The 15,067-nt window shown below is 42.5% G+C and overlaps 2 protein-coding genes across 8 annotated transcripts in view; both read right to left on the minus strand.

Moving 5' to 3' along the window:
- The window catches only part of GPR155 (G protein-coupled receptor 155), a 44,712-nt gene extending 40,221 nt beyond the window's left edge, over positions 1 to 4,491 (minus strand). The window contains exon 1 of one of the 4 annotated variants that reach the window (XM_048869963.2): positions 3,995 to 4,489. The gene's annotated coding sequence lies outside the window, so the exon portion shown is untranslated. The other 3 variants (XM_048869964.2, XM_048869965.2, XM_048869967.2) reach the window with 3 other exon arrangements.
- A 1,900-nt stretch (positions 4,492 to 6,391) lies between these two features.
- The window catches only part of WIPF1 (WAS/WASL interacting protein family member 1), a 99,466-nt gene continuing 90,790 nt past the window's right edge, over positions 6,392 to 15,067 (minus strand). For all 4 annotated transcript variants that reach the window (XM_048869970.2, XM_048869968.2, XM_048869969.2 and 1 more), the window contains one exon: positions 6,392 to 7,075. In XM_048869970.2, the coding sequence (XP_048725927.1) occupies positions 7,066 to 7,075 (10 nt within the window). In that variant the 3' untranslated portion in view covers positions 6,392 to 7,065. The remainder of the gene's footprint in view (positions 7,076 to 15,067) is intronic.

Genomic DNA, 15,067 nt, shown 5'->3' on the forward strand with positions numbered 1-15,067 from the left:
CCTCCCTAGTGTTTTCACCTTTCAACTATTTGGATAGAGAGTACGTCCCCTCTTCAGTTTAACTGATGTTTAGCTCAGCCATACACATTAAGTTCTTAAACTTTCTTCCAGCCCACAGGTTATTTTTCTTGCTCACTCAGAGCTTTCAATATTCTTCTGATGAGAAGGTACCCAGAACTGAACACAATATCTCAGGTATGGTTGCACGAGACCCACATAGAAATTATTACCTCCCTAATACATAGCACAGCTAGTTGTAGCCCAAAGTTACATTGGCTTTTTCACTCCGATATCACATTTCAAACTCAGGTCTAACTTACTGCTCATTCTCACCCCTAAGGCTCTTTCAGCATCGCTGCTTCCCAGTTTTTCCTTTCCAATGAACATCTGTATTTGACTATTTCCCACTAATTTATTAGTGGAGAGCACTTTTCCAAGCTAGTTTTTTAGGTCCCTTTTGCATAGTATAGATTGCAGCACAGAATCAGCGCAATAATAAACTCTCAGCCCTTCCTTCTGCACTCAAACAGTCCCAAGCAGGATACAATTGCATAACCACACCTGAGAAGGGTGTATATTTTGGCTTCTGCAGGTAGTAAACCCTAAATGAACATGAGGCAGAGTTACAGAGGCCAGGCTCTCAGGAGCACTAAAAACTTGGCCTTTTCCCTGGCCTACCCTGGGGCCTTCCTAGCGATAACCTCAGTGTCTGGCTCCTTCACCCAAAGGCTTTGCTCTGATCCACAGCAGCAGCCTGTGTCCCGTGCCTTCCTATATAAGACCCCCATCTACACTAGAACGCTTTCAACAGTAAACCAATTGGTTAAGGGTGCGACTCCTGCCCCTGCCAAAAAAAAAAAAAAACCCAAAAAAACACTTTGATGCCAGCAAAAGCCCTAATGTAGATGTAGTTATACCAGCATAAAAGTGCTCTCGCTGGTGTAGCTTATTTTCCTCAGGGAATTGGTATAAACGATATTGTTGCCAGTATAAGCTGCATCTACAGCTGGGAGGTGGTGGCGGGGGGGTGCCATTATAGTTACACCAGCAAACCTTTTCTAGTGTAGACCTGGCCTAATATACTTATATGGCCCTCTAGTGACATAGATCTGACCGCCTCACAATCTTGAATATATTTATCCTCACAACATCCTTGTGAGGTAGAGAAATATTACTATCCCCATCTTACAGATCAGGAACTGAGGCCAGGCCTATACTTATAAAGCCTTGCTGGCATAGCTATATAGCTACAAGGGTGTATTGTGCTGGCAAACCACTCCTACTGTGGACCCAGCTTATACCAGCAAAACTACGTTTTTGCTCATGTAGCTTAGTCTAGGACCTCCCTCCTCCACTATACCCACTCAAATGACATAAGCTATCTGTGCAAAAGCACAGTTTTACAAGTAGGTAAGTGCAGCTACCCTTTGAGCTTCTCCTAGCACAGCTGTCAGTCACAAATCAAGCCCGACTGGTGTTAACTACACCATCTAAAAAGTTTGTAGTGTAGACCTGGCCTCCCACTTTTTTCCCTTATTCCAGAGAAGGGAGAGGGAGAAGTTAGTCACAGATGCATTTATTCTGGGGGGACTAACGACTAATTCATGACTTTTAGAGACAGTGCTGCCTAGGCTGCCATTTGTGCTAAGGACAGCTGCTAAGCTAGCTCCTCTGCCAGGCAAACATTGTAGCTACTGGTCTCAAGGAGGGATAGCTCAACAACAAGAGGAAGTCTGGTCTAGTAGTAGACTAAAAAGCACCAGAGTATAAGGACCTACTGCATTCTATAACCCCAACTCCAACACTAACTTAGTACCCTATCTGTAAAACTCAGACAATAATACTTACTTAGTTACTTACTTCACATGAGTGGTGGGTGTACTGATTAATATTTGTAAAGCACTAAAACACAAACCAAACTCTCCAGTTGCTAGGAGTTCGAGCAACTCCCAGATCCCTGCTTTGATCAGAGTACTATTTCTTGAACACTCTTCTAAATACTGGCAACTATGCGTAAACCCCAGCACAAGCAGCTGGGTTCCACCTCTCCTGCATGAAGACCCTCTTCACTCTCCCCTCCACTTTTAATGGAAGATAAATTAAGTTTGGAGTTCCACAAAAATTCTTCTTACTGACCCTCCCCAAAATTCTGAGGGGACTTTCTACCAGAAACATGCTGATTTTGTTGAAGAGATTCTGTAAATTGTTAATGGATCCTGAGATCACTTTCACAAAGCAGATCACCTCATTTACAACATGATGCAATATAACAATATCCTGCTGGTGATAAACACATTATAGTTCTGTTGGACAAACTCATTTAAGTGGAAACCTTGACAGAAGGGGCAATATCTCCCATGAAAGAGCTCTGCATCTCAGGTGCTCACATTAGAGGAATAACATACTGAATGGGTTTGTCTGCTTTTAAAATTGTCTAGAGTAATAAAACCACAAAAAGAGGAAGTTAATTGCATCACCTTAGTGCTTTAAATTAACAGATACTGTAGTGGTGAGAAGTGATTGGTACAGATTCCACTCCTGTACACTGCCATTCGGTCTTCTAGCCTCGGGAGAGTAAATGAAGAGTAATGGTGTAACCTTGGGCAAATCACCGAAAAGGGACGCCATTAGTCTGAACTCTAGTCAATTCCAAAAGTAGTTTCAGGTACCAACCCTTCTTCTTTGTTTCCCTCCACACTGTTTAGGGTTTTAAAATATTTCCTATTTTTAATTTTTTCCCCACACTTTTGCTGTGTGAAAGTGCCTAGATTCCACAGAAACAACAACAACTAAGAAAACTGACTACACAAAAGAAGCAGTGAAATGAAGGCCCTGGTCTACATACAAAGTGGCACTGATATAACTAAAAGGCGTGGCTTCCAACTAAGTAAGTTAAATGGGTGTAAATTCGGTGTGTAGAAAAGCCCTAACAATATGAGAAGTGTTGCCAATTGCACAAAGTAAACAAACTGAAAAAGAAAAATATTTCCCCTACTCTCTTTTAGTTATAGTAATGTTATGTTTTATTTGTAGATGTGATCTTTGATGCTACAGTCAGTAAAATATTTTACACACTGAAGTGTGATTTTTAGATTCAACATCCCTTTAAAACAAAAAACCCCTCAGTTTTCCCATTTGTAAAATCAGCTAAGACCTAATCACTCACTCTTATTAAATTCTTTTAAACATACAGTGAAAAGTAAAGCCCTATGATTAGTACTTCATATTTATTTTCTATGAGTGCCTACTATGCTCCTTCTGTGTATGAGTAACCACATTCATGATTGGGAAATGTCTGTGTCTGACAAGTACAAAACGAATTGCAATGTGCTGCGTAACAGAAGACTTGAGGGAAAAGCTGGAAGATGAAAAGGAAGGCTAGGTGGGTTTCCTAATTGTTTAGTTTGGTGGTGTGTTTAAACTAAATCTACTTGAATATATTATAACAGATATACACAGCAGATGCTTCACTTTGTCTACTTTGACAAGTACGAAAATAATTGGTGCAAAAAAAAAAACCCAAACAAACAAACAAGTCAATGCTAAGACTGATGAAAATTGATTTTTTCAGTCAGTGGCAAACTGTACCAGAGGTGTTTACAATCATACTGAAAACACGGTGTAACCAACACTATAGTTTTGGAATGAGCTCATGTTTATCAGTAAGTAAGATGTGTTGTTGGATAGCTTGAAGTGAGTATTAAAGGGTAAATTTACACACACACACACCTGCTAAGCGCCTACTGAAGTCACAGTCGTTAGGGTGTCGCAAACGGTAGGCAGCTAAGCAAAAATTCCCCTTCCCGTGGGCAGGCTGAGCGCCTCCGAGGAGGAGACAGCCCGGGCATCTGCACAGAAGATCTCGCTGCAAACCAGCAGTGAGAGAAGAAACACCCACACCGTGTCCAGCGCAGCCTTACGTAAGGCACAGCCTGGAGCAGGGACCGGCTGACATCCCCCCGGCACACACGCCGTACCGCCCCCAATAACATACAGATTTCAGGAGATCTCCCCGCGACGGTCACAGCCCCAACGCGGGAGCGCACATGCCGGCTCCGGAGCCCCTGAGTGCTGGGGCCCTCTCAGTGCCCGGCCACCGGCCGCTCCCCCAGGCCTTCTCTGCTCTCCGAGGTGCCCTTCGCCGCCTCTGCCTGGCGCAGGACTTGGCCGCCGCAGGCTGGGGCCGGTCTCCAGCTCAGCCCCATGGAGCGGGAGGCGAGGCGCAGCGCTGCCGCCCTGGGTCCCTCGGCAGCTCCCACGCGCGGTAGGGCCCAGCCCCACAGAGGAGGCGCCCGAGTCTAAGTGCCCGCCCTGCGTCGGGTGCAGCCAGGCGCTAGCCCCAGCCGCAGGAGCTGGGCGCGCATCGCCGCTGCTGAGCCGGGAGCGTGGAGGGAGCTAGTCAGTCGCTGACGCGGCGAGGAAGGGCAGGCAGGGGTGGGGAGGCCGGCCCTCAAGATGGCGGCGCTCGGTGGGCTAGTGCCCTTGGGACCCAAGTCTGTGCTAGATGCAGCCGCTTGACCCCGCCCCCTCTCAGGGAGTAGCTTGTGGGGGTGGAGAGCACCGTTCCTTACCCGGGGGCGCACAGCTCCTGTCTCAGATGGGGGTATGTGGCACACTCACCCCTCCAGCTCCTTGGGGTGTGGGTCTATCTCCCCCGTATGCCTGTTGGAGGGAGGGGTTATAGACTTATTCCCCTCTCTCCTTATGAAGGGGCTGCAGAGCTATCCCTTCATCTCCTTACTAATGGGGGGCTTTGGATGTGTCCCCAAGTTTCCTCAGGCTGGGAGTTTATCATGCAGCCCTACTCCTCTTGGAGAGGGAAAGGGAGGCCTCAGACCTTAACCCCGCATTTCCTTGGCGGGGGAGGAGACTATAGATCTGATCCCAAGTCTTGTTCCTGACAAGGGCTATGACAGATCCCCCCACCCCTTCAGAAATCCTGTCTCGAGGAAGGGGAAAGGTGGTCACAGGACCTGCCCTCACCCTCCCCCCCATTCCCTGTGACCTCACAGAGCAGAAAGATGACCTCCCCAAAATGAGCCAGAGTTGCTTTTCATTGTTAGTAGGAACAGAGCTGCTCCCAGCCTCACTCCTTGGGAGGAGAGAAGGGTTGTAGATTCTGGCCCCCTGTTCTCCCTATGCTGAGAAAGACTCCCATCTTTGGGGATTAGTTCTCAACAGCATTTGGAATCTCTTCTTGGGAGCCTGAAAGAGTAGGGCTTGGGCCTTTCTCTGAGAAACTTGCTGTATCACTCCCTTAATATTGTCACTGTTCTGCATGAGCAGGTGAAGCATTTCACATCATGAACCGGATCTCAGGCCCACAAATGTTTGGCTCTGTAAGCCCCCAGATCCTTGTCACAAAGGCTCAGGGGCTATATGCTTATAGAATCTGTGTATATACAGCCATGGATAGGGCCAGTGGGTGCATAAAATTTAGATGCAAGGAGCCTCATCTCTAAAGCTTTAAACACTAACAGCAGGGCATAAAGGTGGAAGCTTTTAATTTGCTATTTTGTTTCTTTTCTAAGTAAACTAGAACTAAAACTAGAAATTAAACATTACCCATGTAATGCTCCACAATAACAGAAAGAGCAAATTATAATAGAATTAAGAGAGAGTAGTCAGGAGGTGATAGTTTTCTATATTTGTTGTAACTTGTTTAGCCTACTAATTTAGTTGGAGGCTGAGTTTCCAAACTGTGTTAATATATAACCTGCAAAGGCTGGCCTTATAATTAACTATGCCTTACTTTATAACTTAAGTTGGGTATTTAGAATCAATAGTCATGATTCTCTTGCTGCTGCAAAGGAGAATCAGACTTTAAGTTGCCTCTTCTTAACCCACTATTGAAGGAAGGAGAAATCAGGTCATGACTTACCCATTTTCCATCAGTCTTGGTGGTGGCTGAGCAGGAAGGAACTAAGTCATGTGTTGCTTCCGCTCTGATCTCACTGCCGTCTGTCTGAAGGGGGGACAACTGTAAAATGCTTTCTTTGTATACCTTCCCTTTCAGTCTCTGTGTGTAGGACCTTCAAAAGCTCAAAGCCCAAAACAGCGTGTTTTCCGTGTTCTGAACACTTGGAGCACACATACCTGTGCCAATAACCCCTCGTAACTGGGACAGTGGAACTTACAGGCAGGGGAATTTTCATAGTTTCTTTAGGAAGTCAATTAAAAAATCAAACCAAACCTGGGGCCTTCAACTAAGTAAACAAGAATCTCACACACAAGAAAAAGACTTAATACAAGCTTTCAGCATGTAGATAAACTGGAAAGAAAAACAACAACAAAAAAAAGAGACTGAGAACCAACAATTGCAGAGGAAAAAGGATGGACAGGTGACAGACAACTTAAAAAGAAACTTTATTTTTTGTCAAACATTCTCTCCCCAAAATGGGTCAATCTTGGCTCTTATACCCCTGAATCTATCAAATCCAAAGGGAAGTTGAAGGGAACAAATAGGATGTTATATTTTAAGAAGGGGTGGGGTGGGGGGAGAAACAACATGAACAGGATACTTAGGGCAAGGATAATGAAAAGGTTTATATAAAAAGAGATATAAAAGCCCTTAACCAAAACAGAAGGGGGCACTGAAGGAACAAAAATGTTTGGAAAAGGGATTGTAGGAAACTTTAAAGGAGCACCGTGTAATCTTTCCCACCTCACTAGTAGCTACTGTAAGGGATTGTCAGAGTGGTGGCGGTAGGGTGACCAGACAGCAAGTGTGAAAAATTGAGACGGGTTGGGGGGTAATAGGAGCCTATATAAGAAAAAGACCCAAAAATCAGGACTGTCCCTATAAAATCGAGACATCTGGTCACCCTAGGTTGGGTGTTCCTGCTTGAGCATGGTAGTCAGATGCACATCCCTAGATCCAGAAAAGTGCTCCTATCCTGATACTTACAATTCTGGTTTTGGGGTATTGTGGGGAACACCATTAAGGGAAGAATGGAGGTAAAAACATTGATAGTAATATAACTTCAATTTTCATATTTTAAAGTTCATTAAGAGATCACAAGTTGGTAAAAAGGTTGAACACAATTCTTCTGTGATGTTCCAGTCTTAAGCACCACTGAAAGAAAAAAGAAAAAAAGATAATCAAGAGAGGAGAAAAGAATAAATGAAATGGGGGGGGAAATCAAATTTCTACTTAGAATACAGAATGTTATGAAAACAAGTATTTTATGATTGTTACCCTTTGAATATCAACTACAGAAAGATAAAGAATAAGGACATACAAGAAATAATTATTTGCACTTATAAAACACCTTTCTTCCTGACTGGACTGAAAACTCTTTACAGACTAAGTGGTATAGTGACAAATGCACCACTTCTAGGATGAAACATGGTAGATATTCTGAGTCAGGAACACCACACAACAGAAAGTGAAAAGTAATTTCTCAATTTGAAACTATAGGAGAGTTTAGGCAGAACATAAACCAGTGGACAGGACACCAGTCTTAGGACCCTTAGTCTTGTGTAAAGTGCTGTGAAATCTCCCATTAAGTACAGTTTGTCCCAGAAGAGCACCTTCAGCAATGTAGGGTTCCATTGCACCATGCTAGGTGACTGGTTCAGTACTGATTTTGAGGACACTGCTTGTCTATCTTTCCTCTGTTCCCAACAGCAGATAATTGTATTGGCCTGTGTCATTGATGCTCCCACACACAGAGCATCTCCAACAGTAGCAGCAGAGTGAAACAGCCTAGGATCACATCAATTTCATTCTGTTCCTTTTTCTAGACTAGTGCTATGTGCATGACCAGCCTGGGGGAGAAAAAACAAAACAGAAAAGGGGAGAAACAGAAATGGAAAGAAGATAAAAAAATGGAGAGGCAGGACAACAAAAAGGAGAAGCTAATGAGAGAACAATAAACTTAGAATAGATGCTCACAAATGGAAAAAAGTGGAAAGGGAATAACAAAACACAAAAAAACCCGCAAAAAAGGTGGCGGGGGGGTGTGTGAGTTAGGTGCACTAGTGGGAACATTGTTTAAGGATCATACTCAAACCCATGCTCCCTAGCCTAGAAACGCCTTGTCTAGACTAGGACTTGAAAGATGTTAGCTAAGCACATGTTAACAACCTCATGTAGACAAGGCAGCATGCCTTTAACATATTAAACTAGTTCTTTAACTCAACTAATTATAGAATACACATTGAGAAAAATAACCACACGGTCCTCAGTACAATACTAATTAAATACTGTACAGATGACCACCGTATCACTGATGTCAATAATGTAGAAGAAAGTACTACGGGACAGAGAATATTGTCATCCCTTTTTTTACTTGAGCTGTTAGCCAAAATTCAGGGTCTAGTGGGTTGCTTCAATCAGGTGGAAAAGTTGATTTGGAGTCAGCTATTTCTCTGATGCATTCCTCTTTATTTACAAAGTCCTGCTTTCCTGAACTCAGTAGGCAAACAGTTTTTTTGCTCACAGTTCCAGGTGCTTTTCCGGTTAGCATTTAGCCCAAAATCTCTCTAGGCTTTTCTCAGGTTCCTAGAGCTTGTTCTGGCTGTCCTTGGCTTTCTGTTGCTTCTTTATTAGTTTCTCCTCCCCCTGACACATGTACACAACTCTATCAATGGATGCCCACACCCATGTGTTTGCTATATCAGGCCCCAGGGGAGCCCGCGTCAGACAACTTTTTATTACAGAAACTGGAGAAGGGGAGAGGCTGTTCTAGATTTAATTGACAAATAGGGCAGAACTAGTTGAGAATTTGAAGGTGGAAGGCACCTTCAGTGAAAGTGATCTTGCAATAATAAGTCCATCATCATGACTTGATCATATTTATAATGTGCAAACAGAATAAAGTCCAGACCAGAAAAATACATTGTATACACACACACAGAGAAATTTAAGAGTACCATATTTCACAAAGGTGAAAACAATTGTGAGCCACATCAGCTCTCAGGAAGAATTTAATCAGGGAAATGTGAATAATTGGGAATTGTTTAAGAACACTTTACTAGATGCTCAAAAATCCACAAACAAGGAATTCTGCTATATTGGTTTAAAAATGAACCTGGTTTAGAGGGGAATTGAACGCATCTATAAAAAATAAACAAATTGAAGAAAGGGGAAGTTGATAGTAATGAATATAAAACAGAAGCTAGGAATTGTAGAAAATTGATAAGGGAAGCAAAGGGAAACAAGGAGGACTCTGTGGCCAACAGAGATAAGGACAATACAAGTTTTTAAAATATATTAGGGACAAAAAAATTTCCTAACAATGGTTTTGTACCAGTACTGGATGAAAATGGTAGAATTATCAATAATAACACAGAAGAGGCAGAAGTATTCAATAAATATTTATGTTCTCTATTTGGGGGGGAAAATAGATGTGGTCATATCATATGATGTGATAGCACTCTCTGTTCCACTACATTGGGACAATATTAAAAAACAGCTACAACACTTAAGCATGTTTAAAATCAGTAGGTCCAGATACCTTTCATCCAAAAGCTTTAGAAGAGCTGGCAAAAGAGCTTGCTGGGCCATTAATGTTGATTTTCAATGTGTCTTGGAACACTTGGGAAGTTCCAGAAAACTGGAAGAAAGGTAATGTGCCCATATTTAAAAAGGGTAAATGAGATGACCTGGGTAACTATAGGTTTGTCAGTAAGACATTGGTCTTAGGCAAGATAATGGAGTAGCTGATACAGGGCTTGATGTGGAAACTAGATGCTGTCAAACTAATATCTTTTTTTAGATGAGATTACAAGTTTAATTGATAAAGATAGTTGTGTTGAGGTAATAGACTTCTGTAAGGCATTTGACATGGTAACAATTTGATTTAAAAACTAGAATGATATAAAATTAACATGGCACACATTAAATGGTTTAAACTCTGGCTAACTGATAGGTCTCAAAATGTAATCATCATTGAATGGGTGTTTCTAGTGGGGTCCAACAGGGATCTGTTCTTGGTCTTACATTAGGCATTGTCATCAATGACCTGGAATAATAATAATAAAAATAAACACTGATAAAGTTTTTGAATGACATAAAAATTGGGTGAGTGGTAAATAATACAGAGGACAGGTCACTACTGGAATTGTTGTGGATACTAATATAGGGTCCTGCCAGACACTGATTTAACCATAAATTCCTTCATTAAATTCAAGTATTTATGTAATTGCTCTAAACATGTTTAAAAGCCTAAATGATAAGCAGTTACTACAGCTATACAACAACAAACGTTTATAAGTAATGATCAAATACTTACAAAGGATGAGACCCAGGGGTGGTCAAACCTATGCTGACTGGCTCCAATTTGGTCAGCCAGGTACTAGTGATGAGCCATTTAAGAGCTCACCCTTTTCTACCCTTTAACAAAAAAGTTATGTGATTGCCAATTACTAACTTTAGCAGTTTAGGGCTAGACCCTGTTCTTAGGCCTGAAGTAGATAAGATTGCTGACTGGGTTCCCTTTTTCCAAGTCTTTTTTTATTTTATTTTTTAAATCTTTACCATACTTCTTCCTAGCTGCTGACCAGTACTTCTTTAGCTGAAGCTTGTGTATAACCAGGTACAGCTCCAAGGTAACATTGGTATGTTAAAGTTACTTCTGACTCAACATGCACAACCCTTCTTTATTGTTCAAACTAGTTGGAACCATCCGGGATAATTAGAGGCCCCTGTTTTCTTATCATCCACATTCTGAGCTCAGCATTTTTACAACTTCTCTCCAGTTAGATTTTTTTTTTTAACTTTAAGCACATTATTTCCAAGGTCTTCCCATGGCTGCTAAAACCCTTTTATTTACCTATCTAATCCTATGGTCACTGTGTGACACAGAGGCCCACTGGTATTTCACTACTCAGCAACTCCTATCAAGCTTGACAAACTCATTACACCTATCACATTGCTGTCATGATATCAATCTATAAAGAATGTTGTATGAGTACCAAATGAAAGCTGGTGACACACTGGCCATTAATATAATTGCAAAATGTATTTATTACACTATATGAGGAATTACTGATATTATGCTTTAAGTCTGTAACCAAACTAAGGGAGAAACAAGTTGTCTTCCAGACAAGAGGGAATATAGTTATCCCCATGTCTCTAATGGGAATTGAGCAAGGTGATGCCAGAGACAGTAGGCAGTTCATTTGCATTGGAGATACACAGGGGCAACAAATTAACATGAGGATGTGAAATCAGCCTGGGAAGACATTGGAGTCTGAATCCCAGGGATTCATCCTGATTCTGGTGTCAGAGACAATAAACTTTGGGGAATATAAGGGGCAGCAAAATGACCTTTGGTTACCCATCACTTAGGGGACAAAGAGGCCAGTGCTCTTTGTATTTTTGCACAGTGGATCCCCTAACATGTGGGTGGGTGACACTGAAAGGCCGATTTAGGTAAGAATCTTATTTTAGCCAAGAATTTTGGTTAGTTAAGTTTTAGTCACTTAGAAGCATGTTATCCTTTAGTTTTATTTTTAACTATTTCTCTCTCTCTGTTACCTTTGCTTAGTATCAGTTGAATTTCTGTTCTTTATTAATAAACTTATGTTTCCTTGCACTGTAAGTTCATCCCAATGCAGTGTGTTGAAATAAAGTGTGAATCCTCAGCTAAGCCAACAGGCGGCTGTGTATCCTGTCTCTTTGGAGACAGCAGACTTGGTCATTTCTGTGGGTGTCCAGTGACAGGGGCTGGATGCTGCAGGGAGATGCTTCTGGAGAGTCTGGGAGCTGAATGCACCAAGGATTAACCTGCAAGGCAAAGTTAGGACTGGTGGAGTCCTGAGGACTCTGTGGGGCTGACTAGCAAACTGGAGTGACAAAGAGTTGTGACTCAGTTTAGCCCCAGCAGTTCCCTTTTATGCTGAGGCAAATGGGTAACAGAGTGACTTTACCACTCTGCACACTGAGAAAGCGTCACACACTGATATAGAGCGATCTGAATTGCTTGGTAAGCTGTGCAAAGCCAACAGTGTATGTTTTAATACTGCTATAAGTAAATATACATCACTAGGAACAAAGAACGTAGGCCATACTTACAGGATGGGGACCTCTATCCTGGGAAGCAGTGACTCTGAAAAAGATCTGGGGGCCGTGGTGGATAATCAGCTGAACATCAGCTCTCAGTACAATGCTGTGGCCAAAAGGACTACTGTGATCCTTGGATGCATAAACAGGGGAAACTCAGTAGGATTAGAGCAGTTATTGTATCTCTGTATTTGGTACTGGCGCAAGGGCTGCTGGAATTGTGTGTCCAGTTCTAGTATCCACGCTTCCAGAAGGATGTTAATAAATTGGAGAGGGTTCACAGAAGAACCAAAAGAATTCTTAGCCAACATGCTTTATAGTAAGATTCAAGGAAATTAATAATTTAGCTTAATAAAGACAACGTTAGTCTGTAAGTACCTACATGGGGAACAAATAGTTGATGATGGGCTCTTCACTCTAGCAGAAAAAGGTATAACACAATCCAATGGCTGGAAGTTGAAGGTATGAAAATTAAGACTGGAAATAAAGTATGTTTTAAAGTGAGAGTAATTAGCGATTTGAACAATCTACCAAAGTTTTTGCTGGATTCTCCATCACTTACAATTTTAAAATCAAGATTGGATGTTTGTCTAAAAAGATCTGCTCCGGGATCTATTTTTGGGAAGTTCTATGGCCTGTGTTACACAGGAGGTTAGACTAGATAATCACAATGGTCCCTTCTGGCCTTGGAATCGATGAACCCACTCTTGTGAGTGCCTCCTGTCAGCTGAGTGTGGTGCTGCAGTTTTCTTTTTCACCTGGTGCCCCCGGTAGGTTGATAACCTCATCAGGTGGATCTTAAGTGGCTCAGCCCTCCGGCTAAGTCACTCAGTCAACAATGGATGAACCCCTTCTAGGCGAACTGTTATAGAGTCCCTGCCCTGTTATAGAGCACTGCCCCCAGGGCTTTCTCCCTTGAAACTCTTTGTTTTCACCAGTTCTCATTGCCCCAGTTCTCCATCCAGGTCACCTCCCAAGTTTAGTGTCCTTTTGGGGTATCAAGGTTCAACACATGGTTGGCCTTCTCTGGGGTCTTCAGTCCTGTCTCTGGGCCCTTTTAAATCTAGCCTTTTTTCTTGGGCTTTTAAATTAGCCATGTCCCCTTTCCAGGGCTTCGGCCTTTCCAGCACTGGTGGCTGGTGGTGGTGGTCTGCCCACTACTCCAGGCCTGCCCACTACTCCAGGCCTGCCCACTACTCCAGGTCTCAACTCAGGGATCCTGCACCAGTGGCCATGTACTGCTTCCCTGAATAGTTGCTGCTGCATTCCCTTCGCTGCTTCCCACTCAGTCCCACCACCTTCACATGTTACCTTAGGCTTATAATCCTTGGGTTGTCTCTGTCCTATCCCTGCTTGAGCACGGTCTCTCCCAGGCTTCCTTGCTTGGAGAGTTTTGCTGTCTCCTAGCCCATCTGGTCCCAGCCAGCAACTGAGCTGCTCAGGCCCTGCAACTCCTTTTATTTGAATCTGCTGCACGCTGATTGGCTGCTTCTCTGCAGTCTTTCTAGGTAGGCCCAGAGGACCCCCCCTTATCTGGGACAGGATAAGGTAGCACCGCAAGGCCTCCAGCAGGGGGCCTCAAAGGGCCAGGTACACCCCTTCATACCACCCCATATAGAAAGAAAAGAAATAATATAACAGGTCATCATCCTGCCCTCTGAGGTATTGCCACACAGGGGCTCTTCCTGTACAGTGGATGAGAAGCTGGATATGAGTCAACAGTGTGCCCTTGTTGCTAAGAAAGCTAATGGCATTTTGGGCTGTATAAGTAGGAGCATTGCCAGCAGATCAAGGGACGTGATCATTCCCCTCTATTCGGCATCAGTGAGGCCACATCTGGGATACTGTGTCCGGTTTTGGGCCCCACACTACAAGAAGGATGTGGAAAAATTAGAAAGAGTCCAGCGGAGGGCAACAAAAATGATTAGGGGGCTGGAGCACATGACTTATGAGGAGAGGCTGAGGGAGCTGGAATTATTTAGTCTGCAGAAGAGAAGAATGAGGGGGGATTTGATAGCTGCTTTCAACTACCTGAAAGGGGGTTCCAAAGAGGATGGATCTAGATTGTTCTCAGTGGTACCATATGACAGAACTAGGAATAATGGTATCAAGTTGCAGTGGGGGAGGTTTAGGTTGGATATTAGGGAAGAACTTTTTCACTAGGAGTGTGGTGAAGTACTGGAATGGGTTACCTAGGGAGGTGGTGGAATCTCCTTCCTAGAGGTTTTTGAGTTCAGGCTTGACAAAGCCCTGGCTGGGATGATTTAGTTGGGTATTGGTCCTGCTTTGAGCAGGGGGTTGGACTAGATAACCTCCTGAGGTCCCTTCTAACCCTGATATTCTATGATTCAATTCCCCCCAAGAAGTCCAGTCACAAATTTAATTAGCTCATTATTTTTTTTAACAAGCATTATCAGCATGGAAACATGTCCTCTGGAATGGTGGTCGAAGCATGAAGAGGCATATGAATGTTTAGCAGATCTGGCACATAAATACCTTGCAACACTGGCTACAAAAGTGCCATGCGAACGCCTGTTCTCACTTTCAGGTGACATTATAATTAAGAAGCAGGCAGCAGTATCTTCTGTAAATGTAAACAAATGTGTTTGTCTTTGCAATTGGCTGAACAAGAAGTAGGACTGAGTGGACTTGTAGGCTCTAAAGTTTTACATTGTTTTGTTTTTGAGTGCAGTTCTGTAATAAAAAAAATCTACATTTGTAAGTTACACTTTCATGATAAAGAGATTGCACTATAGTACTTGTATGAAGTGAACTGAAAAATGCTATTTCTTTTGTTTTTTATAGTGCCAATATTTCTAATAAAAATAATAATATAAAGTAAGCACTGTACACTTTGTATTCTGTGTTGTAATAGAAATCAATATATTTGAAAATGTAGAAAAACTTCCAAAATATTTAATAATTTCAATTGGTGTTCTATTGTTTAACAGTGTGATTAATCGCGATTAATGTTTTTAATTGCGGTTAATTTTTTTGAGTTAATCACATGAGTTAATTGCAATTAATTGACAGCCCTAGTTCTTTCACTTACAATTT

Source organism: Caretta caretta, chromosome 11 (genome assembly GCF_965140235.1).
Source record: "Caretta caretta isolate rCarCar2 chromosome 11, rCarCar1.hap1, whole genome shotgun sequence".
NCBI classification, from domain to species: domain Eukaryota; kingdom Metazoa; phylum Chordata; order Testudines; family Cheloniidae; genus Caretta; species Caretta caretta.